This window comes from Narcine bancroftii, chromosome 2 (genome assembly GCF_036971445.1).
Source record: "Narcine bancroftii isolate sNarBan1 chromosome 2, sNarBan1.hap1, whole genome shotgun sequence".
Taxonomy (NCBI): domain Eukaryota; kingdom Metazoa; phylum Chordata; class Chondrichthyes; order Torpediniformes; family Narcinidae; genus Narcine; species Narcine bancroftii.
Window position 1 is genome coordinate 156,755,609 of NC_091470.1, and position 27,632 is coordinate 156,783,240.

Here is a 27,632-nt window from a genome sequence, read left to right on the forward strand (position 1 = left end):
TACTGAAGTCAACTTGTTTTTATTGAAATTCAAAATAGATCTTTACTGGCAAGGCTCATGAATGGTTTCTAGATTATTATTTATGTAGAGGTTTGTTACTTTAAAAGGAAAAAAAATCTACAAATTCATTACTAATCTTATGGATAAGGCCAAAGCCTTGCAAAGTAACAACTTGTTTGTTTGTCAGTTTAGTGAACTTGCATTGTTTTTCCATTGTTCCATTTCAATAATTCCAAACTACAAAGTCACCAATGCTTTCTCAATTCCAGTGCAGCTTCCAAGAAACACTTTCCAAAGACATGACATATATGATCCATATTATTAAGGGAGAACTGTAGAAACATTTTGATAAACATTTCTCTACTCTATAGTTTCAAAATAAAATCATGGACTTTACACTTACACCAGTCTTGTCAGGAAATTAATTATGACTTCTGGAAGATTTTTGGGCTCTTTCCAATGCCACTAAAGACCAACGATATCATTAATATTACCTGAAAATTTTACTGGCAATTATTTTGATGTAGTTGCTGCAGTTATGCAAACCTTGCTCATTGTAGCAGAATGGCACAGGTATAACTATATCCTGGAAATTACTTGACAATTACATTGTATTTTTCAACCAAGTGAAAAAAAATCTAATTCCATATTTATTGCTTGCTAGAGATGACATTTAAAATTCTAAATTTACAATTTCAACACTCAATGCCATGAAACCAGGGTAAGACATTGCAAAAATTTGTCTCATGAAGTATCAAGCCCATTAAAATTTTGTGTAGATTGTATTGTTTGGAAAATCATATTGCTAAATTTCAAAGATATTGTAATAAGGACAACATAACCATCTTCCATGTCCATTATAGCTTTGTTTCCAGCCACACAGGTGTGCATTTTTAAGGAAATCAATTACAAAAAATTGATTTCTGTAACTGGTTTGCCAAGGATTATCCATAAAACTTAATGAGGAAATGTTTCTAATTGCTTAAAGGAATGTGCACAAGGTCTCGATCTCTTGGGATGTCACTTTATTTTACACTGGACGACCACACTCGCCTTTCCCCAATTTGCTAAAACAAATACAATTTTAAAATTGCTTATTCAACTTTGCACCCAGTTTTATTTTGCTCACCATTTACTTTTTGTATTTTATTATTCCAGAAATTCTTCCAGTATAGTCTAAATACAACAGCAATATAAATACATTAAAAAGTCATTTACACTGGGGTAGATTTTTAATTATTGAAGGAAACAATTAAAATCTGAAATGTTGCTGCAAAACATGCCCCTTTTAGAAATAATGCTAGTTTCAGAATCCCCATAATTAAGAGGCATATTGGTCACCCATTGTAAAGTTATGCATGACCTGCATAGTAAATCTGAACCTTCTGCATATTCTTGAACTACTTGTTAGCTCCATTGATCCATTCATGTGAAAGAAAACCATAGGCTCTAGTTGGTCATATTTTGTACAATGTAATGGTAATTACATTACTCCAGTGCAGTCTTATTTTCTCCCCTTCTGCAAAGTTTCCCCAAAAGGAGTCAGATTTGCTTGCAAGTTTGCAATTATTTGGTCTCGTAGCCAGCTTTATTCTTGTGCTATGCTTCGTAACACGTATTTCACTGTGTAGGCAAATGCTGCAAAACCAACAATGACGAACAAGTTTGCTAAAGCTCCCCCCAGGAGTCCATGGTTTCGGTTGGCCTGTTGAAGGCCTTGGTGGTTGGCAGCTGGCAGTACTGCGTGCCCATTGAGTAGTGGCATACCATTTTGGTGCATTTCACCATCAGGGATAACATCCGGTAAAGGCAGAGTCTGGGCTCTGTTACTGAGTTCCTCTTGTGCCCGTTGCTTTTCTTTTATTTCCTGGAAACACAAGAATAAAGCCATATTATTACATCTATTTGGAACCACCAAGATTTTTATTTTTCTTATGTCCTTTTAATGTGGCACATTCAGCGTTGGGGTTAGCGGAACGTTGTTATCGTGCTAGCGACCAGGACCGTGGTTTCAATTTCCACATTGTCTATAATGAGTTTGTACATTCTCCCTGTGGGTTTCCTCTGGGTGCTCCGGTTTCCTCCCGCTGTTCAAAACATAGCAGGTCAATTAGATGCAATAGGGCTTGTGGGTCAAAAGTGCCTTTTACCATGCAGTATGTTTAAATTTTTTTTTTAAATTAAATTAATCTCATTTTAAATATTTTCATCCCAGAAAAATATTGACCTAAAGTTCTCAACAACCATACTTCACCTTACCCTAATGTAAACTCTTGCATGTAACAAACATGGAGCAATAACAAAGCAATTACCAAATGCTGATTGCAATTTATGCTCAAACTTCGTTCTACCTTGAACTAATTCCCCATCCAGAATATTTGAAAATTTCAATGTTTTAAACCTATCACAAAGTTGAACATCGTAAACGCTTTATACTTGCAATCTGTGTCAACCACTGTACAGCCACCTTAATGGGCTTGATTACAAGAGAATTCCTACTCTACAAACTCCTAGACCACTGAAAGGCAATTCTCTTGATTTCCCGCATGGGAGAACTGTCTTTAGGTCACCCTCCAGGTGGTAATCTTCCTGAACTAAATGACCGGAACATTTGATATGTAGAGTCCACTAACACATTATTACCACTCACGTCATACTCACCATCCTGTTGAGGTCATTCTAGTTCGTATACTTCATTTTATTGCAGTGCACAGTTTATAACATTTTCCTAAAGTGATTTCCATAGTTTTCTTTTGCATAAACTCCATTCAACACTTTGATTTTAATTTCCCCACTCAAAAAAAACCCCTAATGATTGATACAAAATGCTTCCATGGTGAACTAATGGATTTAAGCATTTGCAGAGGATATTTTCCCTATATCATAATTGCTTAGCTTATTTTTTATTTGATATACAAAACTTCCAACACTGATGATACATTTATTGCTTTAATTTTAGATATCCATGAACACCTACCTCCACTAGATCTGGAAAGAGCTCACAAAACACTTTATCCTTTAGATTAAAGGCGCTGCTTTGGGCAGCAAGTTGTCTTTTCTGGAAAGAAGAAAATATTAATTCAAGAATCAGTTACGAGTTGCAGGAAGAATTGTTTTTAAAGATTTTTCAAATTAAATGACATTATCATGAGACATGGTCACAAGTGACTTTTCAAAAAAGGAGCAAAATGGTAGCATTTCACCTCCCCTCTGGAATGCACTTCACCAGTGGTACTCAACCTTTTCTTTCACACCCAACCCACTTTAAGTATTCCCTATGCCATCGGTGCTCTGTGATTAGTAAAGGATGGCTTAAGGTGGGATGTGAGTGGGAAGGGAAGGTTGAGAATCACTGCTCTAGACCCAATTGTGACTGAAATATTTTGCTTGAGAAAAATTGTCTTTCGCCCATTTCCTTTGGAGTTATGAAACTGTGCACATAACGAGCCAATTAGGATTAAAAGTGGTTTTCAAACATATTATTTGCATTCACCTACTGTCTAAGCAATCCCTTACTAATCACAGAGCACCTATGGCATTGGGATTACTCAAGGTGGTATGTGAGTGGAACCAAAGTCTGAAAACCACTGTCCTAGTGGTTTGATCTATATCTGTGGTTGCTGAACAGTGGTGCAAAATGAAAAGTCATAGTTGAGTTCACACAGAAAACAGGAGCTTACTGTTGGACCCACACACTTTTTAAAACCCCGGGCTCCCTGCCACCCCCACGCCATGCATAGCTGAAGGTGATGTCATGGTGCTGCCCGAGACTTCCCGAGCCAGTTTGATTTCCTGGCAGGCAAGTCACCACACATCAAGCATTATATAAAACATTCACATATCAAAATACCCAATGGAAACTGCCTTCTTAAGTACAACTTTAAAAAATAAATGCAATGAAAGGAAGCCTGGATAACATTGTGAATACTATGGCTCAAGTTTCATACCAGAGTGTATTGTGCTGAATGAATGGATTGGAAAATGATCTTGCTAATAGATTTTGAAACATGACATGAATTGGAGCAAAACAAGCTGCAATCAAAAACATCTACAAAAATGTACCATTCTAAACCTTTTTAAAAAAAAATTAGATTTAGAAATTAGCATAATGACCATTAAAATAAGTAGATGATTTAGGCTGAGATAAGCTTGCTTTTCTAATATCTTAGTAACTGAACAAATTAGTTGATATAATATTTTAGAGGTAGCCTAAATTAAGTGACAAATGGCAATCTCAAACATTACTGGAGTCTTCAAAAGTCTGCCTCATACATTTTCAAACACCAATTGAAGAAGGTGCAGAATAAACATGATGTGATTCCACCTTAATAAAAAAAATCCTCAATTGTCAACGGAAACAAACGTTGCAGAGATCTGCAAAAAAAATGAAGACTTATTGACCCACCCACACTCTGTCCAGAATGTTTATTTTATGCTGCTTTTGTGGTTGAAAAGTTGAATGTTTGAATTCAAAATATTAAATAGTTTATCATAGCTCCAGAATTGCTCATTACTTTTAGTCATCGACGAGGAAAGAGAACCAAGTTAAATGGAACCTTTTCCTGGCTTAGGAGAAATATCACCCAAAAACAAAGAAAAAAATAAGGCAAGGTAGCTTAGCTTCCCAACTTGGAATGTCACATGGAAATTGATAAAAAAGAAAATTGGAACATTCACCACACTTAATTCAAAGTTTATATAAAAAATGAACAAATGTTTCTAGCTTCATCAGTGTGGACTAGTTGGGTTAAAGGAGCCATTTCTGTTCTGTAGAACATTCTAAAGCTATAACAAGAAGAACTCACTGTATATTCCGAAGTTTCAATACTGCCCAAAGTAGGGCCTTTCTCCACCATGAAGCTAAGGAGACCTGTGAGGATTGTGGAAACAGACCAGGCTGGGTTCCAGGTATCTGGATGGAAATCAGTGATTGATAAACATAACCTGCAAGGAAAAGTTTGCTAACAATTATTTATTTTTCAACATGGATTCAGCAATTTTGAAATCACTTATCCCACAATGAATTCATAAATGGGAAGTTCATTCTTTATACATCAACTCATCAAATAATAATTCCTTTGGTACAGTATTCTTAATCATTACGTGATCCTTTATCCGGAAAGCTCCAAAATCCGTCGTGGGGACCGATCGCCGGGGGGGGGGGGAGGCGGCCGAAGGACCAGCAGTTGGGGGAGGCGGCCGAAGGACCAGCAGTTGGGGGAGGCGGCCGAAGGACCAGCAGTTGGGGGAGGCGGCCGAAGGACCAGCAGTTGGGGGAGGCGGCCGAAGGACCAGCAGTTGGGGGAGGCGGCCGAAGGACCAGCAGTTGGGGGAGGCGGCCGAAGGACCAGCAGTTGGGGGAGGCGGCCGAAGGACCAGCAGTTGGGGGAGGCGGCCGAAGGACCAGCAGTTGGGGGAGGCGGCCGAAGGACCAGCAGTTGGGGGAGGCGGCCGAAGGACCAGCAGTTGGGGGAGGCGGCCGAAGGACCAGCAGTTGGGGGAGGCGGCCGAAGGACCAGCAGTTGGGGGAGGCGGCCGAAGGACCAGCAGTTGGGGGAGGCGGCCGAAGGACCAGCAGTTGGGGGAGGCGGCCGAAGGACCAGCAGTTGGGGGAGGCGGCCGAAGGACCAGCAGTTGGGGGAGGCGGCCGAAGGACCAGCAGTTGGGGGAGGCGGCCGAAGGACCAGCAGTTGGGGGAGGCGGCCGAAGGACCAGCAGTTGGGGGAGGCGGCCGAAGGACCAGCAGTTGGGGGAGGCGGCCGAAGGACCAGCAGTTGGGGGAGGCGGCCGAAGGACCAGCAGTTGGGGGAGGCGGCCGAAGGACCAGCAGTTGGGGGAGGCGGCCGAAGGACCAGCAGTTGGGGGAGGCGGCCGAAGGACCAGCAGTTGGGGGAGGCGGCCGAAGGACCAGCAGTTGGGGGAGGCGGCCGAAGGACCAGCAGTTGGGGGAGGCGGCCGAAGGACCAGCAGTTGGGGGAGGCGGCCGAAGGACCAGCAGTTGGGGGAGGCGGCCGAAGGACCAGCAGATGGGGGAGGCGGCCGAAGGACCAGCAGATGGGGGAGGCGGCCGAAGGACCAGCAGATGGGGGAGGCGGCCGGGCGACTGGAAGGGGGTGGGGATGGATATGGCAGCATAATTCGGGTGGGCTTTCCGAAATGCGGAAAATTCCAAAATTCGGAATACACTGTCCCCTAAGGGTTCCGGATAAAGGATCGTGTACCCGTACTTTTAACAGTTATCAGTTGATGACATTTCTATGCAAATTTCTGGTTGAGTAAACAAATGAGAGGAAGAAAAAGCCACATCCCTTGATCAGTCAGAGTCTTTTGCAAAATTTAGAAAGATTAGGTATAAGATTAGGCTCTTTCTCAATTAAAAGCAGTTCACTGGTTTTAGAGAGAAGTTATAAAATATGAGATGTAGGAAAATAAATGATTTCACTTTAATGGATACAACAGTACTTTTGTTCTACAAAGAATTTCTTCATCCAAATTTTTAAATAGCAACTCAATGCATCAACTTTCTTGCACAAATTTCAAGGGCACTTCAAAAGAATTGAGCAAATACAAGAAACAATATTTTAAAATACATTTTATATTTGATTTGCTTTTGAGCACTCAGGCGAAACAAGTTCATTCATCTTTCGCACATGACTTTAAAGATTTTTTTGGGGGTATGTCTGTGAAATACAACCTGTTTAAATATAATTTATAGTGTAGACATGCACTAAAATTTAAATATAAACATTCCAGCATCAATAACGAAGTTTCTTGTAGTTTAACCTTAAACTCAGTTTGAAACATTGCTGCTTTGAGAACCTCTTTAGGATTGGCAAAGAAACAAGAAACACTCAATTTTATTAGAATACATGTTTAATTTACCTTAGTGTAAAAATGAGAAAGGAAGGACAAAACTGACAACAGAAACCACTGAACTACTTTATTGTATGTTGAAAAGAACTTGTGTTGCTTTAAAAGTTTTATAAAATTAATGAAAATCTTAAGTCTTGAATCAAATTCCTTACCGTGTATTACATTTGAATCTTCCATTTGGTGTGATCATGTAAATACTAGGTGGTTTGAATGGAAATTCTCTGGGGAACACTAACTTGCCATGATAAAGACCACCTAAATTTGAATAGGAAACAAACGTATCACTAGATTGCTGCATCTACACATTCCAAAAGTGAAGTGTATGCAATGATTTTTTTAAAAATACACCATTTGATCAAGGAAAATGGAGAGCAGGAAAAAAAAAGTATATTGCTAAAACATTGGTTGACTGAGAAATGCAACTTTTCTTTTATATTTTTATTTCTTGCTGTCGAATTAGTTTGGAAACAATGGTTGCAATAAAAATCAAACATTTTCTGAATGATGTTTGAAAACAACTCATTTATCACAAGCAAATCTCACTTCTTCCACTAGAAGTGCAGAAATATTCTTTCTTCTCAAGAATTCTATTCCATAGAAGCACTAATCGACATATTAAACCTCAAATCCTCATCAAGATCAATATCCTCAATCTATAAATCAGTAGTAATTACTATTTTCTGGATTTTTAAAAAAATACACAAGTTTGACAGCACTGGTCTCCATCCACAACCCTGTATTCACGTGAAACATTTCATATGAAACACTATTAAAAGTTTCATTCACAATGAAGCCTGACATCCAAGTCATCCAATGCCAGCATCTAATTATTGAACCAGAACAATTCCAAGTGTAGAGAAATGGAACAATAACATTTAAACTGGAGAAGCCGGGAACAGAGAAACTAAAGTGAAGATGAGAGGAATTTGAGAAGTGTACAGCATCTTAATACGCCTGGCATTTACTAGTTATCCATAGGTACAGGAATACAAATACATACCGTCATACGGTGTTTTCTCAGGGCCTCGAACCACATAATGCCTAGCAAGAGAAGATAACTTAAGAAAACCATAATTTCCTATTCTGAATAAAAAAAACCCATATCCAACTTAATATAACAAGCAAACACTTCCCAAAACTTGTGTATTTTTTTGTTATTGGAAATGTTTTACAACTTGAAGCAACATTTTAATATCCAAAAGTGTCAGTAGAAAAATGCATGGAATTAAATAAAAACATTTCAAGGAGGATAATGACAGTATTTTTATTCCAATAGCTTCCAGGGCCTAACAATAATGTAACATCATTTAAATATCCTGCATTTGTGTAAAATTGAAAGGCCTGACCACAAATATCTTCCTTTAACATATTAAAATCCCACATTACTGATTATAAAAAAGTCAAGGGTTCTTGTACATTTCTGGAAACACACTGCTTTTTATAAACCAAAAAGTGCAGAATTTACACGAAATTGCAACAAGATAGCCCAGTATTGGTCGGGGGGGGGGGGGGGTCCAATAGTTACTGATGATCAGATCTGACCAATGTTGATCAGCAAACAAAGGCCAAGTAATACACACCATCATTGGGTTATGTGCACATTAGTGCACAATGTACACATGTACTTTAATCTTGTTGGTTAATCATACGCGAATTAATATTTATCTGTACTGCAGAAATGTTGCTGCATTTTACTAGAAATGTAATTAAAACATTGCACATAGCACATATACATGGTCAACAGAATACCAGAAAAGCAATGGCCTCAAAATTACAAATTCCCGACATACTGCAAGACAAGGTTGATTAATACTTAAGAGGTATTTTACATCAGAAGCCATTTGTGCGATCCAACCATCTCAGTCAAAGTTGGATACTATTCAAGTTATCCCTACCCCAACCCCCCCCCTTCAAAATCCATCATCTCATGGGTTCTAGTTCAAGTGCTCATCCAGTGTATCTTTCAAAAGTGGGAAAGGTTTCTGCCACAGCCAACCTTTCAGATGCAGTAAACCTCAGACTTTCATGACTCCCATTGTTTAAAAGGTCCAAAACTAGGATCCATACATTTATTCATTATAGAAGTTTAAATTCTGGATGTCTCAGACCGTTTTCTATTTCAAAGAAAGCCAGATCATTGTCCACCTCCCCATACATCTAGGATTCTCCTGCCTGTAATATTCTGAAACCTGCTCTACAACCTCTTTAGTGGCATCACATCTTGTGGCAAAGTGGACGGAATTTACAGAAGCGTGGCCCTGAGAAACTCCTGCAAAGCCGTTGTTTACAAAACAACAAACACCTTTCATTTTGAAGTGCGACTCCAATGGTTACTTTTCATAGGTTCTTTGATGCCACACATGCAAGTGTTGCGTCAAAGGCATTTGACCTCATCTCATCCTTGGAATTCTGCACTTTGCCCATATTAGAACTACACCCGTAATGAGAATTTAAGATGAATGCCTGAAATAAAACCCCAACTGAGCCCTGCAAGCAGAAAACTAGAAAATGACGCCACAAAGATAATGTGTTAATTATTTATAAAATGTTATTACAGCAAGGTAGAAGTCAATTCTGGCCATTTAAACCCGTGCCACCCAATTACACCCACAATTGTTGATTGGACATATTTGAAAAATTTCCCCACATTGTCTCGATGCCACCAATTACGAATTGCATGGTTACAGCTGGGAAAGTTTCATTGTATGAAGTTCTTTAACCTGAATCAGTCAACTCAGTATGGGCTTCCATACAAAACTTGAAGGACTACCCATTTGCAACAGTTTTATCTAGAAGGACAAATGACTGATTGGAGTGGAATATAATTCTTCTGCTGCTTAAGATGTGCTGACTCTCCTCATTGTCTAGTGGTTAAGCTCTTGGATCTGAACCTAACCTGATGAATTTAGTATAGACAACATGCAAATATAATGTGAATATTTAAAGTGAGTTTTAGTGAACAGATGGCTGCCATGGTGGGACTTGAATGTATTCCTATTCCCTGGTTTATCCATCTGCAATTCACTAATTTATCAGCATTCCCAGGAATGCCAAACTAGATCACCAAACACTGGAAACAAGGAATTAGAACTGCAGTTTTAAATAAAATGAAAATGACATCTAAAAGTTTCATAAGAGCATTTCCTTAATCTTATTCTGGTTCCATTCCTGTTTCATCATGGAAGCTCAGGATTTCTAATTAGATTTTAGATCCATTGCTGCCAGAAAAGTTTACAATTTAAGGAAATCCATGTTCACACGTTATCTCCAATGAAGCAAGTGAAAGTGTGACACAGTAATCCATTTATATTGGCATCAGTACTATAGAGAATGTATGCCAACTGCACTATTAACAGAACAACGCAACCATCAAATGCTGAAAAATTAAGTGTTCAAATTGAAAAGAACCACAAAAAGAGTTAAATTTGCTTTGCAGTTCTCTGGATCGTCCAACTAACAAAATTAGTTAGTTAGTCTGTGCAACTAACAAACTTAATAGGCAGCTAAACAATGGAACCATATATCAAACTTCTGAAGTGCTTTAGTTAACTCACACCTGGTGCTGTTCCTGTTTCACTACTGAAAGAGCAGTGGGCAACCCTGCCTCTCACTGCACCCTCCTCCACCCCCCCACCCCAAACAAAAATGTTCCCCGATGTCAGACTACAACTTATAAGAAATTTACTTTCCAGCTTTGCTGCGAGTTCACTTTTAGCACACGTTCAAGGCATTAAAATGTATAGAAAGTTAATTCAGGAAAAATATTTTAAATTAACTGTAACCAAACACAAGTCCCATATTTTCAAGCAAATAAAAGATACATTTCAAATTGATAGTCCTTCACAGGTTAGCAATAATGAAATTGGTGGTGAAAAGCCATGAATCAATTCAATCAATTCAATGCTGAAATTGGGCACGACTTCAAAATCATTCTGCATGAATACAAAGCAACTTTCAGATGTGCAAAATATAACTCGTTAATTATCTTTTTTGTATCACTGTAAACTCACCATTCAAGAATATTAGATGGAAGAGGTTCGGCACAGATATAAGGCACTGGGTCTTTCTTTATTCGAAGATAGTCTTGTTTCAGTCTCTGTGTTGCTGTTGTCGGAGCGCGCTTGTTACTGTTACTGCTCATCTGTATTGTGACAAAATCGGTAACATTTTAATCAAATTATTCAAGAATTAACTAAAAATATGAGAACAGTTACAAATCTGATATTCCATCTTTACCTCTGACTGCATTCCTATGTATAGTACAAACTTAGTTCTTAAGTTCGTAGGTGACATCATGGTGGTAGGCCTGATTACAGGGGACAAGGAAACATCCCCTGGATGAGGTTCAGCACTTATCATTGTGGTGTGCCGAGAACAATTTGTTACTCAATACCCAAAACACCAAGGAGATCAAGGTGGACTTTGGATGTGCAATAAACCACACTCACATCCTGATTTACATCAATGGAGTTGTGATGCAGCATTTACAGAGCTTTAAATTCCTGGGGTCCAAACCTCTACTGATTTCTCTTGGTCCTTCAATTTAATAATTTTGATCAAAAAAGCACAACATCTTTATTTTTTGAGATGCATGAAGAAGTTACACCTCTACCCAAGAATACAGTTGCATTTCTATTGATGAGAGCGTGCTGACATACAGTATTTTGATGTGGTACGGGAATGATACTGTAAGGCACCCAGTGGGTAGTGAAAACCACCCAACGGATTGGTGGAATGCAATTGCCTACCATTGAATCTATCTATAGGGATGATGTTTGGACAGGGTAAGAAATATTATTAAAGATCAACACACCCTAATCATGAACTAATTACTCTCCTACCATCGGGCAAACGCTATAGGAGCCTTCGCTCATACACCACTAGGCTTAAAAAGAGCTTTTTTAAAAAAAAATGAAGCAGTGACAATGTTAAACAACAATTCACGACACTAAGTGGTGCTGTGCTTGTATTTTATAATTAGTAATTTTTTACTATTCATTTTAGAATAGTGGTTTTAATTGTATAGGGTTTTTTTTTAAATCGTTATGTACGTAGGTCTATTTTGCAGTCTGGTTGTTTCATTAGCTAGTCTACCAACACAATGACAATAAACTGTATTGTCATTGGCATAAATGGGCCTGGAGGATGAACTGCAGACATGTTAATTTGACATCTGGTGGTTGGATACTGATAGATAAAATCAATCAAGATGCGTTTCACAAACATTTCTCGGACTAGTTGACCCTGTATTGAATGTGCCCAGAAGTATTGAACTGCACGTTTTACAACCCTTTCTACGTATGATTCCACCTGCATTGAATTCGCCCATCGTTATTGAGTGAAGATCTACCGGAACCAATGCCTGAAGAGCGCGCATAAAATCAGTGAACCGGTGCGGACTCGAAAGGCCAACATGGCCTGTTTCCGCTCCGTAAATGGTTACATGGTTATGGTTATACAAGGTGGCAAAGGGGCTTCAGTTTCCTCCCACTGTTCGTAACGTATCGGGGTTGTAGGTCAATTGGGTGGCATGGGCTTGTGCTGTATGTCTTGAGAGAAAAAAACAAATGAATACCAACTTTAGTATGAACAATAACTTTATTAGTCCAGGAACGCAAGATGAAATTTCATCACAACATTCGGGCCATCATATTTAATTAAATAAAATTGGATAAAATATCAGAAACGATGAGAATGCCATAAAAATCTCCTGCGTCGGCGTGAGCAGCTCGGAACTCTACAAGCCAGTCAATCAATTATGAAAAAAAATTACAACAAAGAAACTGGAGAACCAATACAATCTTCAAAATTATGAATATGAATTTTATAAATGTGGATAAATTGAAAGCTCCTTGTGAATATTTCTATTATATACACTTGCTTCTATTACTCATGATGATTGGCCTCTTCCCAAAACATTTTAATATTGGTTATATGGTCCAATTTCTATACTAATTATACTGGACCACAAAGAGTTTGCTTCCTGAACACTTTTGGATGAATTATGGATTTTGGGCTGCTGATTACAAAATTCATCTCAACATTTTCCTATCACATACCTTTTTTATTAAGATATAACTTATTTTTTGATTTCCTGTCATATTTTAAATCAACTAGTACATTGACCACCAAGCCAGCTCTTTTGGTCAGTCCAAGCATGCCTAGGTATGCACTCAGTTCAGGTGCGATGCAAATGTTATCCTAGGCCTGGGCATGCTTAGTCAGGATAGATGCAGACAGGCTTTAAAAGCTGCTCACATAAATAGATGCAGTGCGTATAGATTGACCACATGTTGATGCACGTTCTTCAGGCAATACCATAGTAAGTGCACTTCACAATAGCATTTACTGTCTTCAGGAAGATTCAATGACTTATCAATGTCACGAGAGCTGCAATATATTCTGTTACATTTGTTGTGGGGATGTGCTTAAGGCTCAAAGACACAGCATGACTGCACGTTAAGAAAGCCTATGAGCTCGACTTTGTTTAAAATTGGTGACCGCACATTGGTGACCCTGTTGTGCAACATGTGCAGTCAACCTGAGAACTCAGTGCAGGGGTATCCGGAAGTCATAATATGATAAAACATGTAATTCAATAAATGTTAATTTAATGTTTCTCCAATTTCCTACGTGATACAGCAAATCTGAAATTATCTTTGTGTTCAGTTTGAAGCTGTCTTTCATAATCCCCAATTTTTTTTCAGAAAGCAAACCTTTTGAAAAATGTTGTGTCCAGTGATATTTCATTATAAATTCTGTTCATGCTGTGCACATAATCACAAAAAGCTTACAGCACAGAAAGAGACTACCTAGCTTATCAAGTCCACAATGGTTCCAGGCAAGTGCAAACCAGCTATATTTGTCCTAAGGTGCCCTCTCTTTACAGTCCTGAAAGATTCCCATTTGAACATCACAATAAATCTACCTAAAATGCCCATCCTCACTGGGTAAGAAAACAAAGGGGTTTCTCATGACATCTCTGGTTCCTTCATTCTCTGCTCTTTAGATCTTGCCACTCCAGTACAGGTAGTCCTCAACTTATGATGCGGTTACGTTCCAGCACTCCCATTGTAAATTAAAAAAAATGTAAGTAGGAAAAATGGCAGTGGGATCAGTGTGGGGACTGACACAGAGCTGTTGGGAGAGGGCAGAGGGATCAGGATGGGGACCAACACGGGACCATTGGGAGAGAGCAGGATAGTGGGATCAATGTGGGGACAGATATAGCACTGTCAGGAGACAATGAACATCATAGCCCAGCCAAAATTCAAAGTACAGTATGGATTCAAACCATCGTAACTTGGAAAAATCATAAGTCGAGGACTATCTATATGCTAGGACTCCCCAAAACATTTTTTGATAGTTCCTTACCATTCTTGAGACATTAAATTTCGGTATTTTCTCTACATACAACAAAAATTGAACCAAGAACCTACCGCTAGATACAGCAATTAAAACCCAAGCATAACCTAACACCATTCCTTTTTTCCTCATCAGTCCTCTACACTTTTGCAAAATGCTGAATCCTGCAAGACTTATAGAAAAAAACCTATTAAAATCCATAGACATCTGCAATCAAACATTTTCCCAATGTTATTACATGTACTACATTCTCATCAAATATATTCTATCTGCTCTAAAATAACTCACATTTTTAAATGTTCATTAATTTTCCACAGCTGACAATGAAAATTACCTGGTTTATCCTCCTCTCCCTTCTTTCACACGGATCTTACAATGGCTACTCTTCAATCCAATGGTATAATTTGAATATCTAAGGAAGATTGAAAAATTATGGTCAGAACCTCAGCTATCGTCTCTCCAATTTCTTTCAGTAGCCTAAAGAGCGGGCATTTATACAATTTTTCCCACGTTCAAGTTCACTAACATCCTTTCTGCAGTTACCTCAAGGCAAAAAAATGGGGAAGTTGCAAGATAAATAAATGGAAAAATGTCACAACTATAGCTAACTTGGAACGTCATAGTCATGTGAAATCAAAGGAGGGCATACTAGGAAGCAAAAATGAGTGGGAAGACAGAGGATTGGGAAGATTTTTTAAAAGTCATTAAAATTTCAAAAGGAGAGAAAAGTGTGAAAGTAGTCTACCAAATAATGTCAGTGGATACAAAAAGCTTCTTCAAGTTTACAAAGAATAAAAGAGAGGCATAGGTCCTAGGACCACTAGGAAATGATACTGGAAAAATAACAATGGGAGACAAGGAGATGGCAGAGGAACTAAATGAGTATTTTGCTTCAGTCTGCACTGTGGAAGACATTAGCAGTGTACCAGACGTCAAAGGGTATCAGGGAAGGGAAGTGAGAGCAGTTACTATTTCAAAGGAGAAGGTGCTCACACAGCTGAAATGTTTCAGGGTGAATAAGTCTCCCACACCAGATTGATTGCACCCTCAGGTCCTGAAAGAAGCTGCAGTAGAGATTGTGGGGGCATTGGTCATGATCTTTTAGGAATCAATAGATTCTGCATAGTCCTGGAGATAGGGGGGAAAAAAAAATCACATATGTCACCCCATTCATTATTCAAGAAGGGGGTGAGGCAGCAGAAAGAAAATTATAGGCTGGTTAGCCTGACTTCAGTGGATGGGAATATGTTGGAAATTATTGTAAAGGCTGATGTTATGGGTTCCTCAAGGGAAAATCTTGCTGTGAGTAAGTGAAAAGAAGGCTGGATAAGGGAGTTGCAGTGGATGTTGTATATTTGGATTTTCAGAAGGCCTTTGACAAGGTGCTGCACATGAGGCTACTTAACAAAAGCCTATGGTATAACAGGAAAGTTTAGAGCATTGGGAATAGCAGGAAGCAGAGAGTCAGTATACAGGGATCATATTCTGATTGGCTGCCAGTTGCTAGGGGTGTTCCACAGGGGCTGGTATTGGGGGCACTATTTTTTTATGTTGTACTGTAGATTAATGATTCGGATTGTGGAATGAATAGCTTTGTGGCCTCATTTGCAGATAATACAAAGGTAGGTGGAGGACCAGGTAGTGTAAAGGAAACACTGAGGCTGCAGAAGAACTTAGAATAAGAGAAGTGGCAAATGAGATATAATGTCAGATAGTGTTCGGCATTGTACTTTGGTAGAAAACCAAAGGGCAGAATATTTTTTTTAAATGGAAGAAAATTGAAAATTCCCAGATGTAAGGAGACTTGGGAATCCTGGTGCAGGATAGTCTGAAAGTAAACCTGTTGAGATCTGTTTCAACCAGCATGTTAAGATGGTGGTGAAGGCAGCAAATGCAAAGCTGGCATTCATTTCAAGAGCAAAAGAAAAGAGCAGGGATGTGATGTTGAGGCTTTATAAGGCACTGGCAAGACCTCATGGTGCATTGTGAGCAGTTTTGGACTCCACATTTAAGAAAAGATAATGCTAAGGAGGTTCACTAGGATGATTCCAGGAATGAAAGAGTTATCTTATGAGGGCCTGCATTTGTTGATATGTAGGAAAATGAAGAGGATCTCAATGAAACATTTAAAATGTTAAATAGTGTTGGCAGAGTAGATATAGAAAGATTGTTACCCATGCTGGGAGAGTCTAGGACAAGAGGGCACAACTCAGGATTAAAGGGCCTTTGCTTCGAACAGAGATGTGCAGGAATTCTTTCAGTTAGAGGGTGGTAAATCTGTGGCATTTTCTGCCACAGGCCGTTGTAGAGGCCAGGGCATTGGATGTATTTAAGGCAGAATGATTAGCCTGGGCCTCAAAGGCTTTGGGAAGAAGGCAAGACAGTGGGGCTGAATGGGAAATGGATCAGCTCATGATTAAATGGTGGGGCATACTAGATGGGCTGAATAGCCCATTTCTGCTCCTATGTCATTCTGTGGTATAGCTACATTCACATTAGCATTTCTTAAAAACCTGACACCAACTACAGTATAATTTAATCCTGCAAATCTAAACTTGACCATTTTATATTCTTGCTGTTCTTTTACTCGGGTATACTTATAACAGCCTCAATGTCTTGCTCTTCTAACCTTTTCTGCATTATTTCAACATCCTAATCCATCCTTTCTTCATTTTGTGGATTTTCTTTCTCGAACTAGCCCTAACAACATGCAGTTGGACTATTTTTCATTGAACTGGTTTTTGATGTGTTTGTTTTAAATGTGCTTCCAACCAAATATTTATTCTATTTGCTCACTTAACTTTAAGTTTAGAGCAGAAATTTGCTGGAGGATCTCAGCAAGTCAAGCAGCATCAATGGAAGACAAAGAATGGCCAACTGAGAAATCTTGATGAAGGTTTCCGGCCCAAAACCTGACCCTCATTTGTCTTCCACAGATGCTGCTCAACCTGCCGAGTTTCTCCAATGGACTGTTTGCTTCCTCAGACTTTTTTTGATAACCTTCCTCATGATCCACAACTCATTTTCAAGTTGTTTGCAAGCTTACTAATCAGACCAATTAGATCTTCATTCAAATCTTTATATTACAGAACCCCCAGCAGAACACACTAGTTATAGGCAGAAAAAACACACTTGCTCCACTTGTGTCTTGTATGGTTAAGCCAAATTTCTATCAAACTTACAATTCATCATGCATCATCTTTCATGAGGGACCATGACAAACATTTTACTGAAGACCATCGAGTGCCCTTCCCTCAAATATCATCTTCAACATCTCTTCAAACAAGGCCTCCCCATACAAAGCCATACTGACTATACTTCCTAGTTCAAAACTAATCTATATGCAAGCAAATCCAAAGAATCTTCTCCAATAATTCCCTTACCACTGGTGCAAGGCTCAACAACCTATAACTGCCTGGATGATCCTTCTTAATGGAACAATATTGCCTATTCTCCAGTCTTCTAGGATTTTACCTATTGCTAGAAGATATCTGTCAACGGCCCAGTCATCTCCTACTTTGCCACTTTAATAAAACCATTAGACCCTGGGGACATATCCACCATAACATTTTTCAAGAGACCCATAACCACCACCTTCTTAAGGTCGACATCCCCTAGAATATCACTTCCAGATCTCACCATTATTCATGTCATTCTCTTTGGTGAATACTATTCATTAGGGATCCTTCCCATTTCCTCTGGCTCTATGCACAAATTCCCTTTTTTTCAAGACTCCTAAATAGCAAACTCAATCAGAGACTCATTTAAGGACACTTACTTTGCACATTATTTATTATTGAATATTTATTCTGCATTGTGCAGTTTGTTTGCATTTTTCTTTGTTTACATTTCTTTCTTTTGTACATGCATGTATTTTTTAAAAAATAATTTTTAAAATTTTTCACACTGTGAACCATATCAACCAAGATACGTACAAACGTTTCTCATTAAATATACACAGTGGCATTTTCTCCCTTCTTCCCTCCCCCCTTCTCCAAAACCAATAAATATTCAACATATACAATAAAACCATAAAACAATGTCTTCACACAAAGGAAAAGCAAACAAGAAAAATGTGTCATCCACTTTTACACACTAAATCTAATCGTTTTTGTCTTCTTATCATTTTAGGGGGTGAAGGTCCGAGGCAAACTCTCTCTGTTATATTCCATATCTGGTTCCCAAATTTGTTCAAACAATGTGACTTTATTTTTTAAATTTTGGTTTTTTTTCTAATGGAATACATTTATTCATTTCCATGTCCCATTGCTGAATTCTCAGGCTCTCTTCCATTTTCCAAGTTGACATTATACATTTTTTTGCTACTGCTAAGGCTATCATAATGAGTCTTTTTTGCACTTTATCCAATTTGAAGCCTAATTCTTTACTTCTTATGTTACTTAAAAGAAAGATCACTGGATTTTTGGGTATGTTGTTCATTGTGATTTTATTTTATTTCTGATTTAGTTCTTCCCAAAACGTATTCACTTTCGCACGTGCCCAATTGCATGTACATGCATGTATTCTTGATACTTTTCTGCACTACCGGAAAGCAGAAATTCTGCTTGGCCCTGCGGGAAAAATACTCTCAGGGTTGCATGCAATTCTGACAATAAATCTGAACATTGAACTTGACTGACCCCTTTGCTCTCCTTAATCCTACTTGCCAAGAATATTTCATGGCATCTCTTAGGTTTTATAATCCAAGGCTCATAATTCAAGGCTCCTGCACCTTTCCATCTTTATTCTTGATCTTTAAAGGAGCTTGCCTGCTCCAAATTCTAAGCTGCTGGCCTCCCCATACAAATTGCTTCAGATGTGGATTTTGATCATTGATCCGAAAATTTTCTCCGTCAAGCTGGGCTTATTTCCCAGTACAAGGAAAGAATAGTATGGTACCATTGTTTGTACCATCTACCTGTTGCTTCAGGAAACTCTGTGCACAGGCAAAACCCTCCCCAGCATTAAGAACATCTACAGTGAATGCTGCTGTTGGAGAGCAGCAGCAATCAAGGAACCACACCACCCAACACATGCTCTGTTCTCACTGCTACCATCAGGAAAAAGGTATAGGTGCCACAAGACTCGCACCACCTGGTTCTACCCCATCTCCATTCACATCAACAATCTCAATCAGGGGCTCATTTAAGGACTCTTACCTTTGCACTTTAATGATTTTTTTCTCTCTGTATTGCAGTTTGTTTACATTTCTTTATTTGTTTACATGTGTACATTGAGTAGTATTTTTTTCTTTGCACTACCAATAAGTGGTAATTCTGCCTCACCCCTAGGAAAAAAAATGTGACTGTGTGATGTCATGTATGTAGTACTCTGACAACAAATCTGAAATCTATCATGAAATATTATTAGCAGACAAAGCTAAAGAAAATTCCAAGGTATTTTAAGTAATATTAAGAACAGGAGGATAACCACGGAATGAGTATAACCTGTTAGGAAGAAATGTGTGTAAAGTTGGAGAATATGTGTAGGTCTCAAATACGGCATGTAGGTGCTCTGTGGTTAATAAGGGATTACTTCAGATGGGATGCAAGTGGAAAGAAAAAAGTAAGAACCACTGTATTAGAGCATGTTTACATTACAAAAGGGAAGATACATTAGATGCTTTGATACAATAGTGAATAAATTCCCAGAGCTTGATAAAATGTATTCTAAGCTGGGATAGAAGGCAAGGGATTTAGATTTTCACATCCTTGATGTTCAGGACCAGCTGTTCAAGGGGGACAGGACAGCAGGGAGAAGTCATTAATTACAGACCTGCAAAACTAATATAAGAAAATTATAAAGAAAAAATTCTGAGGTAATGAAATAATCCATCCTCAGAAAGGCTCAGTTACTGCAGCGATGTTGGCAAAAGACAGTATCCCAAGGTATTTGATCTGTGTTTTTTTTTTGAAGTAACAAAATACATTCAATGAGGCAGGGCAATTGTTGATGCAAATTTTACTAAAATCTTTGACAAGATCACACGGGGATGGATGGTTCAAAAAGTAAGAGCCCCTGAAATCAAAGGCAAGTAGGTAAATTGGATCCAAAGTTGGTAAAAGGAGAGAGGACGATGATGAAGGGTTACTTTTGTGAGCAGTTGTGTGCAAGGACTACTGCTGGAACTCTTCAATTTCTCATATTTATCATCATTTGGAAACAAATATAGGACACAATTAACAAATTTTCAGACAAGATGAAAATTTGAAATGTTGCTGACAATGAAGAGAATAATATCAGGTTACAGATAGTGCAAGTTGGAAGGAGAACTGCCAGTTGGAATTTAATACCAATAAATGTAAGGTGATTCTTTTAAAAGGTTCAACAAGTGTAGGACACGTGTCATGAATAGAAAGGCCCTGATGAGGAACAGAAGGCACCAGTTCATAGACTAAAAGGGTGGCAGCACAGATAGACAAGGTGGTGAAGGTAGCCTATAGGCTGCTTGGCTTCATTACCCTGGACAGAGGTCATGGCAGAATTTTATACAATTGGTAGGCTGTAGCTGGAGTATTTCCACCACACAATGGGTGCAGAGGAGACTTAGCAGGACGTTACTGCGATGGAAGGTTTCAGTATGTAAGACTGGTAGTAAAAACACAATGCTGGAGAAACTCACCACATCAAACTGTGCCCTTTATATAGCAAAGATAAAAATACATAATCAATGTTTTAGGCTCGAGGAAGAATCAAATGTCAGCAGGTAAGGGTAAGGGGTGAGGCCTGGTCGCAAAAGCAAGAGGTAAAAGGTGGAGAAGGGAGGGAGGAGACAGCAGCAAGCAAGAGGAGGCTAGGTGAATAGAGAGGAAAAGGAGTGAAGAGCTAACGGGGAAAGGAGAGCAGATTCGCAGGAACCGGAAAAGTCAACGTTCATGCCATTCGGCTAGAGAGTGCCCAGACAGAAAATCAGGTGGTGTTCCTCCAATTTACAGGTGATCTTGGTGGGATGGTACATGAGGCCATAAACAGACACAAGTATTTTTTATCTTTGCTATAAAATACACTGTTTGACCTGCTGAGTTTCTTCAGCTTTGTTTTTACTTCAACTAGTGTCGGCAGACTTTCATGTTTTACTTTTCCTTTCATATGATAGACTGGGTTTGTTTATCTTGGAGCAGAGGAGAGAATCTGATAGAAGTAAACAAAATGAGAAAAATAGGGGGGTAGATAATGAGCTTCCCGATAAAGAGATGACATAAAGCAAGAAACATTGATTTAATCTGGAGTAATCAGGGTTGGGGGGGTGGGGGGGGGTGGAGGGGAAGGGGGAGAAAAAAAAAAACAGACAAAATACTGGTTACAAGAATAAGCTAATCTTTTATTCAAACTGATGTTTCACTCTTATTCCACCAACCTCACTTTTGTACCATTAAATAAATTCCACCTTATTTAAATCAGTTTGTCATCAGGACAAAATATCGTCCACTGAAAATTCTGTCACTTGTCCTAAATCACCTGGCACTGAGCACTGACCACCTTGAGGTATATTGTTTCTGAATTCACAGCATTAAGTGCACATCAAATAGCTTCCTCTTCTTCATTACAGGTTCCTCAATATCAAGGGCAACTTGTTATTCAATGATACCAATGTGAGACCCAAAAACTTCCCTCTTCCATATTCCCTCCAGTGCTGCATCCATTGTCATTTACACTGCTTTTGTGTGCTCCCCATGCATTCATCACTAGCACGAATGATTCTCCTCTGCTTGGCGAAGTCGTGGGCAAGGGGGTTCCAGCAGTTGGTCTTATTGCACATTTTCAAGACTTTTCCAGTCTATCTGGAAATAGTCAGGTTGCACAGAAACATCGACCAAACCAACAATCAAGCACCCATTTCTTCTAATCACATTAATCCTGTTTTTTTGTCTCCCCACATTATCACACTGTATTACTGTACATGTCGCCATACAAGATGGCTGGTGTATAATTCAATTCCCATAAAATGTAGGTTTTGAACTATACTCAATGTATGACTACCCAAGTCTGGTACTTACCAACCATCCCACTGACCATGGAGTGCTGCTATTACAATATTTTAAAAGCTAATTACACATAAAGGTTTACATTTTATTATTTTAAAATAAACCACCATCAGCTCCTTTAACAGCCCGCTTTAAGCCTGTACAGAGCCCATGGCAGTCAGATTGGGTGGATGGACCAGGCAGGGAAGTGCTGAAACCTCACTGTTCGTCCGCTGTTGCAAATGGCAACTAGTGTATGCTATTAGCTTCATTTGCTGTGTTGTTACTTTAAGGTATTTTAAACAGGTTTATAATACATTTTTATTGTTTTAATATAAGAAGTTTCAGTAGAAAAATATTTAGTGGTAGGTCTGTAGAAGTTATATGCACATTTTATGTTGTTCTCCTTTGCCATGGGGACACTAAACCACAGGATAATAAGGTTCGGATTTTATACTTGATGTTCAAGATGATGCCTGGTTTTGAGGTGACTTTTTAAGGTTCCGATACCATCTGATACACTGACATACACACTACCTCTCACACACCATTGAGAATTCAATGGTCAATAAATCCTACCAGTTTGTGGAATGTGAGCAGAAGCCAGAGCACACTGAGGAAACCGACCTGGCCCCAGGGAAAACAAAGGCAGTACTGGAGATCAGGACTGCATCCACATCATTGGAGAGGGATACCAGTGACACTGCTGGATTTTCCTAACCTGTTGCCATGAAAGGGTTCATTTTAAAAGTATGCTGTTGAACCTGTGAACAATCCTATGAAGCCAACTTAATGCAATTGGGGCCCCCTCAGTGCTGGGGATGTTGACCTGACAGAAGTATGGTTAGCCTGCAGATGGATTCAGAAGTATCTGACAAGAAAGCATCAGAGGTTTCACTCCCATGTTTTGATTTCAAGTTTATTGTCACATTAACATGGGGTGGGAAGGCTAGTGCAAGGTTATTACAGAACCAGTCACCGGAGTTTGAGTCCCGCGCTGTCTGCAAGGAATTCATACTTTCTGCGTGGGTTTCTTCCAAGTACTTTGGTTTTCTCCCACCATTAAAAAAGGTTCCAGGATGTTGGTCAATAGGATGTATTTGGGTAGCACGGGCTCATGTACTGAAAGGAACTTGCTACCGTGCTGCATATCTAAATTTAAAATGTAATAAGTTTTTAAAAATTTAAATTTAATAAATGCAATGATATAGGTCATTTTGCAAGCAGATATCTAATACTTAGGACAACAGGCAAGACCATACAAACATTAGAGTTACAGAGAGATCAGAAAGCAAACAATTTTACCAATTTGGGTTAATTCAGGGATCTGATAATGATAATTGTCTTTGAATTTGGTGGAGTGAGCACACATCTTTCTTATAGAAGTGGGGTGAAGAGAGTATGGTTGAGGTGGGATAAGTCCCTTGATATTTCAGCTGCTTTTCCAAAGACAAAACAGGAGTTATAGATGGAGTTGATGAAAGGGAGGGCTGATATGCACGATGACCTGAGCCACATTCAAAACCCTATGCAGATTCTGGTCTTGAGTGAAGCAGCTCCCATACCAGTTACGCATCCTGACAAAATGCTTTCAGTGGTGCACCCATACAAGTTGCCAGGGGATGCAAGTGACATGTCCAATTTCCTCAGGCTACTGGGAAGTAGAGGCATTGGGAAGCTTTCTTGGCCTTTGAATCAATGTTATTGGAGATGTTTGCTCCAGAAGATGAAAGCTGTCTACAATATCCATCTCCGCAATATTACCATGGATCAGGGAGTGAATACCAACCCTCTTCCAGAAGTCTATTGACCAGCTCTTTAGCCTTGTTAACTTTGAGAGAGGTTGTTGTTTTGGAGCTATGTTTGGGCATACTCTCATGAGTGTACAAGGAGTATAGAAGAGGACAGAGTACAAAGTCTTGTGATATGCCAGTACTGACGTTGATCAGAGGAGGTGCTGGCATCAATCTTCATATATTGCAGCTTGTGGAATAGAAGGTCACAGATCCAATTGCAGATAAGCATGCTGAGAACGAAGCCACATAGCTTGGGGAGGAGTTTGGTGCTATTGAAAGTGAGTACCAATTGATAAATAGTTAGAGAGCTGGTGTCCTTGTTGTCCAGGTATTTCAGGGCTTTGTGTTGGGACAGGGAAATTGCACCTGCTGTGGACTTGTTTCAGCAGTATTCAACCAGAACAGTCAAAGGGTGCTGGAAGGCTGGAGTCAATGTGAGCCATGACCAACCTCTCAAAGCACATCATGATGGAGGACATCAGAGTTACCAATCAAAAGGCACATCACTACATTCTTCAATACAGAAAATCTCAAGTATCACGACTACCTGGTCTACCACAGGATTTGTGCTAGGATTATGGTCCCAATCTTTGAACAAGCTCCTCAATCCATTTACTACTTGTAACATGCATGAATCAAAAATGAGTTCACTTATGAACACCAAGCTTTGGGGTATTTGGGATAGGTGAGGGAATTCATAGCAGGTATTGTTAGTCTAAAATATAAACACACTGTCGAAAAGAGCAACCATTCCTCCCCACCCACCCCAAAGACAAACCCTTGTTAAACATTGATGCAGTGTTGCTGAGAGTAAAATAGCACCTTGAGGTGTAAAATGAGCAGCAGGAAATGCTAATCCAATCACTGCCATCCTGTTCACCACACTGAATCACATTCAACATCCAAGGACCCGATACCCGATACCGATGTTGGACCTGGCGCAGTTATAGAAATAGAGCAAGTGTGACACTAATGAACCAGTGTCAGGGCAGTGGGCGGGTAACTTGGCTCGCTTCCTGGTGACCTGCCCCACTCTCAGCCCACAGGGGAAGCGGCCTCCTCTCCCTCCCTCCCCCGAAGCCCAGGCTCAAAGCCAGGCCGGGCCGAGAGCCGCAGCAAACACCCTGGGCCCCGTTCTGCTGCGGCCTTTACCTCGACATGAAACCCGTCCTTCCGATCCGGATCCTGGTCGAGCAGCCGAACCGCGGTCCCACTGGAATTTTTTCGACACTCCTTTTCCCCCCCCCCCACCCCCCCCAAACCCAAATGACCGGACTGAACCAAGACTGCAGTAACCAGAAGCGGCTAATATGGCGGCCGCATAGGGGACTGGTGCACCACATAAATACTTCCGGCTCCGCGGTCGCACAGGGGGCAGGTGCACCACATAAATACTTCCGGCTCCGCGGCCGCCGGCACCCCCTGTCGACGGTTCCCAGGTCAGATTTGTTGTCAGAGTACATATATGACACCACATACAACAGAAACACTTCTGTTTGGATGCTCTTCTTCAGTTTTGAATCTTGTTTCAGCATATTCTTGATCACACTTTAGTTGCACCTGCTTTGGCACTCTTGTTGTTTCTTGATCTTTGCCTATCAGATCAATGGAATAATGAGGGCTCAGTGGTGCAGTGAGTTCCAGACCCACTTTCAATCCTGAACTCAGATTTTATCTGTGGAACCTGCATTGATATTGTCCCAGTGCTTGAAGTTGTCTGCTGTACATAGCCAATTTGCAGAAATGAATCAGAGGGCAGGGGTTATTGCTGACAACTATGCTTTGTGCCAGGTTGGAGGTCTCCTCCTCTTCAGAAGCTCTCTTCCCCCAGATGGCCAGTTCAAGCTGGTACACTAAATTTCATCACAAGATACAAGAGCAGAAGTCCATCTGCCTTATCAGTCAGCTCCACTCCCCAGTCTTCTTCCCGTAACCCTTGATGCCCTGACTAATCAAATACCTGTCAATCTCTGTCAACCTAATTTCCACTGCCATCTGTGGTAACAAGTTCCACAATTCATCAACATCTGCTTTCACTGTCTGAGATTTGATTAGTGGCATGTTTTCCAGGGTCGCACTGGAAAAGCTAGTCAGAGAGCATGCTGTACAGCAGGGCTATGTTGGGACTGAACCTTTGTTCTGCAGCTGTTCATTGTGAGTTCTCTTGCGTACTCAAATGTATCTACAGTGAGAGGTCAGCATCACTTGCACGTGATAGAGAACTACTTGAGGTTGGGGGTGACTTTGATTCAGTGGATGGCAGTATCACACAGAATCTACAGTTTCCCATTAATTCTTCAGACAAGCTCCACACTAAAAGATTGCTATGGGGCAAAGTTGCACATCTTTGTCACCCGATGACATGGAGTTAATGCATATCTACCACTGAACTTTTATTTCAAAACTTTTAAAAAGCTTAACTATTTTTAAAAAATATGTACAGAGCTCAAATAACCAGATGCTAACCTCAGCTTTGAATCCCAGTCAGGAGCGTCCATAGTCATCTTTGACGAGTCCCTGAAGGCTTTTCTATGACAAATCTATGTTAACCCTGACAAGGGCAGCACGGTTAATATAGCGGTTAGTGCAAACGCTTTTACAACACCAGTGACCTGGGTTTGAACCTGCCGCTGTCTGTAAGTTTATACATTCTCCCCGTGTCTGCATGGGTTCTTCTAGGTGCTACGGTTTCAGAATCAGAATTAATTGTCATGAAGTGTGGTTGTTCCTCCCACCCTTCAAAATGTACAGGAGTTGTAGGTGAATTGGGCAGCATGGGCTCGTAGGCCAGAAGGGCTTGTTACCATGCTGTCTAAATTTCAAAACAATTCGTGTCTGTGACATAGCCTAATGCACAGGCAGACATTTTGCTGTTGGGCACCCTTGGCCTGCTGGTGACATAAAGAAAGCAAATCAGTGCAGTTCTTATTGATGGGTGGGGGAAAAGCATTGCAATGGGAAGATACAAGAATGAGAGATGAGAAGGCAATGGACAGTAAATGCTAAGCAGCAGTAAGAAGTAGCTGAGGTAGACATTGCAGCAAGTGTACATGTGCAGGTGATGAAAGAACGGACATGGGAGTGAGAGGAAACATAAACAGCCACTTAGTGAGGTCAGTTATACAGCAGGAAACAGGCTCTTTGGCCCAACTTGTCCATGTCAGCTAAGTTGCCTACCCAAGCTAGTCCCATTTTCTGTTTCGCCTAGATTCGCAAAAAACTTTCCTGCTCATTTACTTGTCCAAATGTGGCAGGAGAGAGGGAAAGAAAACAAATTCAGTGGCAGGTGTAGCTGAGGGAAGAGGGTTCAGATGTTTTGGAATGCATAATTTTTTGTCAACTCACAAGTTACTACAAATTCCAGTAACCTGTTTGGAATCATAATACTTTACAACACACAAGGCAATTCAAAACTTTATGTTATGTCCACCTCAGCCCATTGGAAGAACAATGCAAATCAACCATTTTCAACACAGGCAATATGGCCCCACCAAGGGCCACAGCACATAAAGTAAAAGCTTTGTTTTCTTTTCACTTCACGTAACAGATTTTTTTTGTTTTTATGAAGTCAGTAGAAGTATAGAAGAAACCAACGAAACATGAATGCTTCACCTTAAACTTTGAGCGGAGACCC

At 39.9% G+C, this 27,632-nt stretch overlaps 1 protein-coding gene across 4 annotated transcripts; it reads right to left on the reverse strand.

The window, feature by feature from the left end:
- On the reverse strand, positions 1-26,731 carry ube2j2 (ubiquitin-conjugating enzyme E2, J2 (UBC6 homolog, yeast)). 4 transcript variants are annotated; one of them, XM_069918777.1, is made up of 9 exons: positions 25,151-25,239; positions 19,398-19,525; positions 14,573-14,650; positions 10,884-11,014; positions 7,874-7,914; positions 7,026-7,128; positions 4,806-4,944; positions 2,978-3,058; positions 1-1,867 (listed from the first exon to the last, which is right to left on the reverse strand). In XM_069918777.1, the coding sequence occupies exons 4-9, from the start codon at positions 11,012-11,014 to the stop codon at positions 1,589-1,591; spliced, it is 774 nt and encodes a 257-aa protein (XP_069774878.1). In that variant the 5' UTR covers positions 14,573-14,650; positions 19,398-19,525; positions 25,151-25,239; the 3' UTR covers positions 1-1,588. The 4 variants fall into 4 exon arrangements, with proteins under 4 accessions (XP_069774878.1, XP_069774877.1, XP_069774879.1 ...); XM_069918776.1 differs by lacking the exon at positions 19,398-19,525 and having other exon boundaries at positions 25,151-25,240; XM_069918778.1 differs by lacking the exons at positions 14,573-14,650; positions 19,398-19,525; positions 25,151-25,239 and adding an exon at positions 26,465-26,731.
- Between the last annotated feature and the right edge of the window lie 901 nt (positions 26,732-27,632).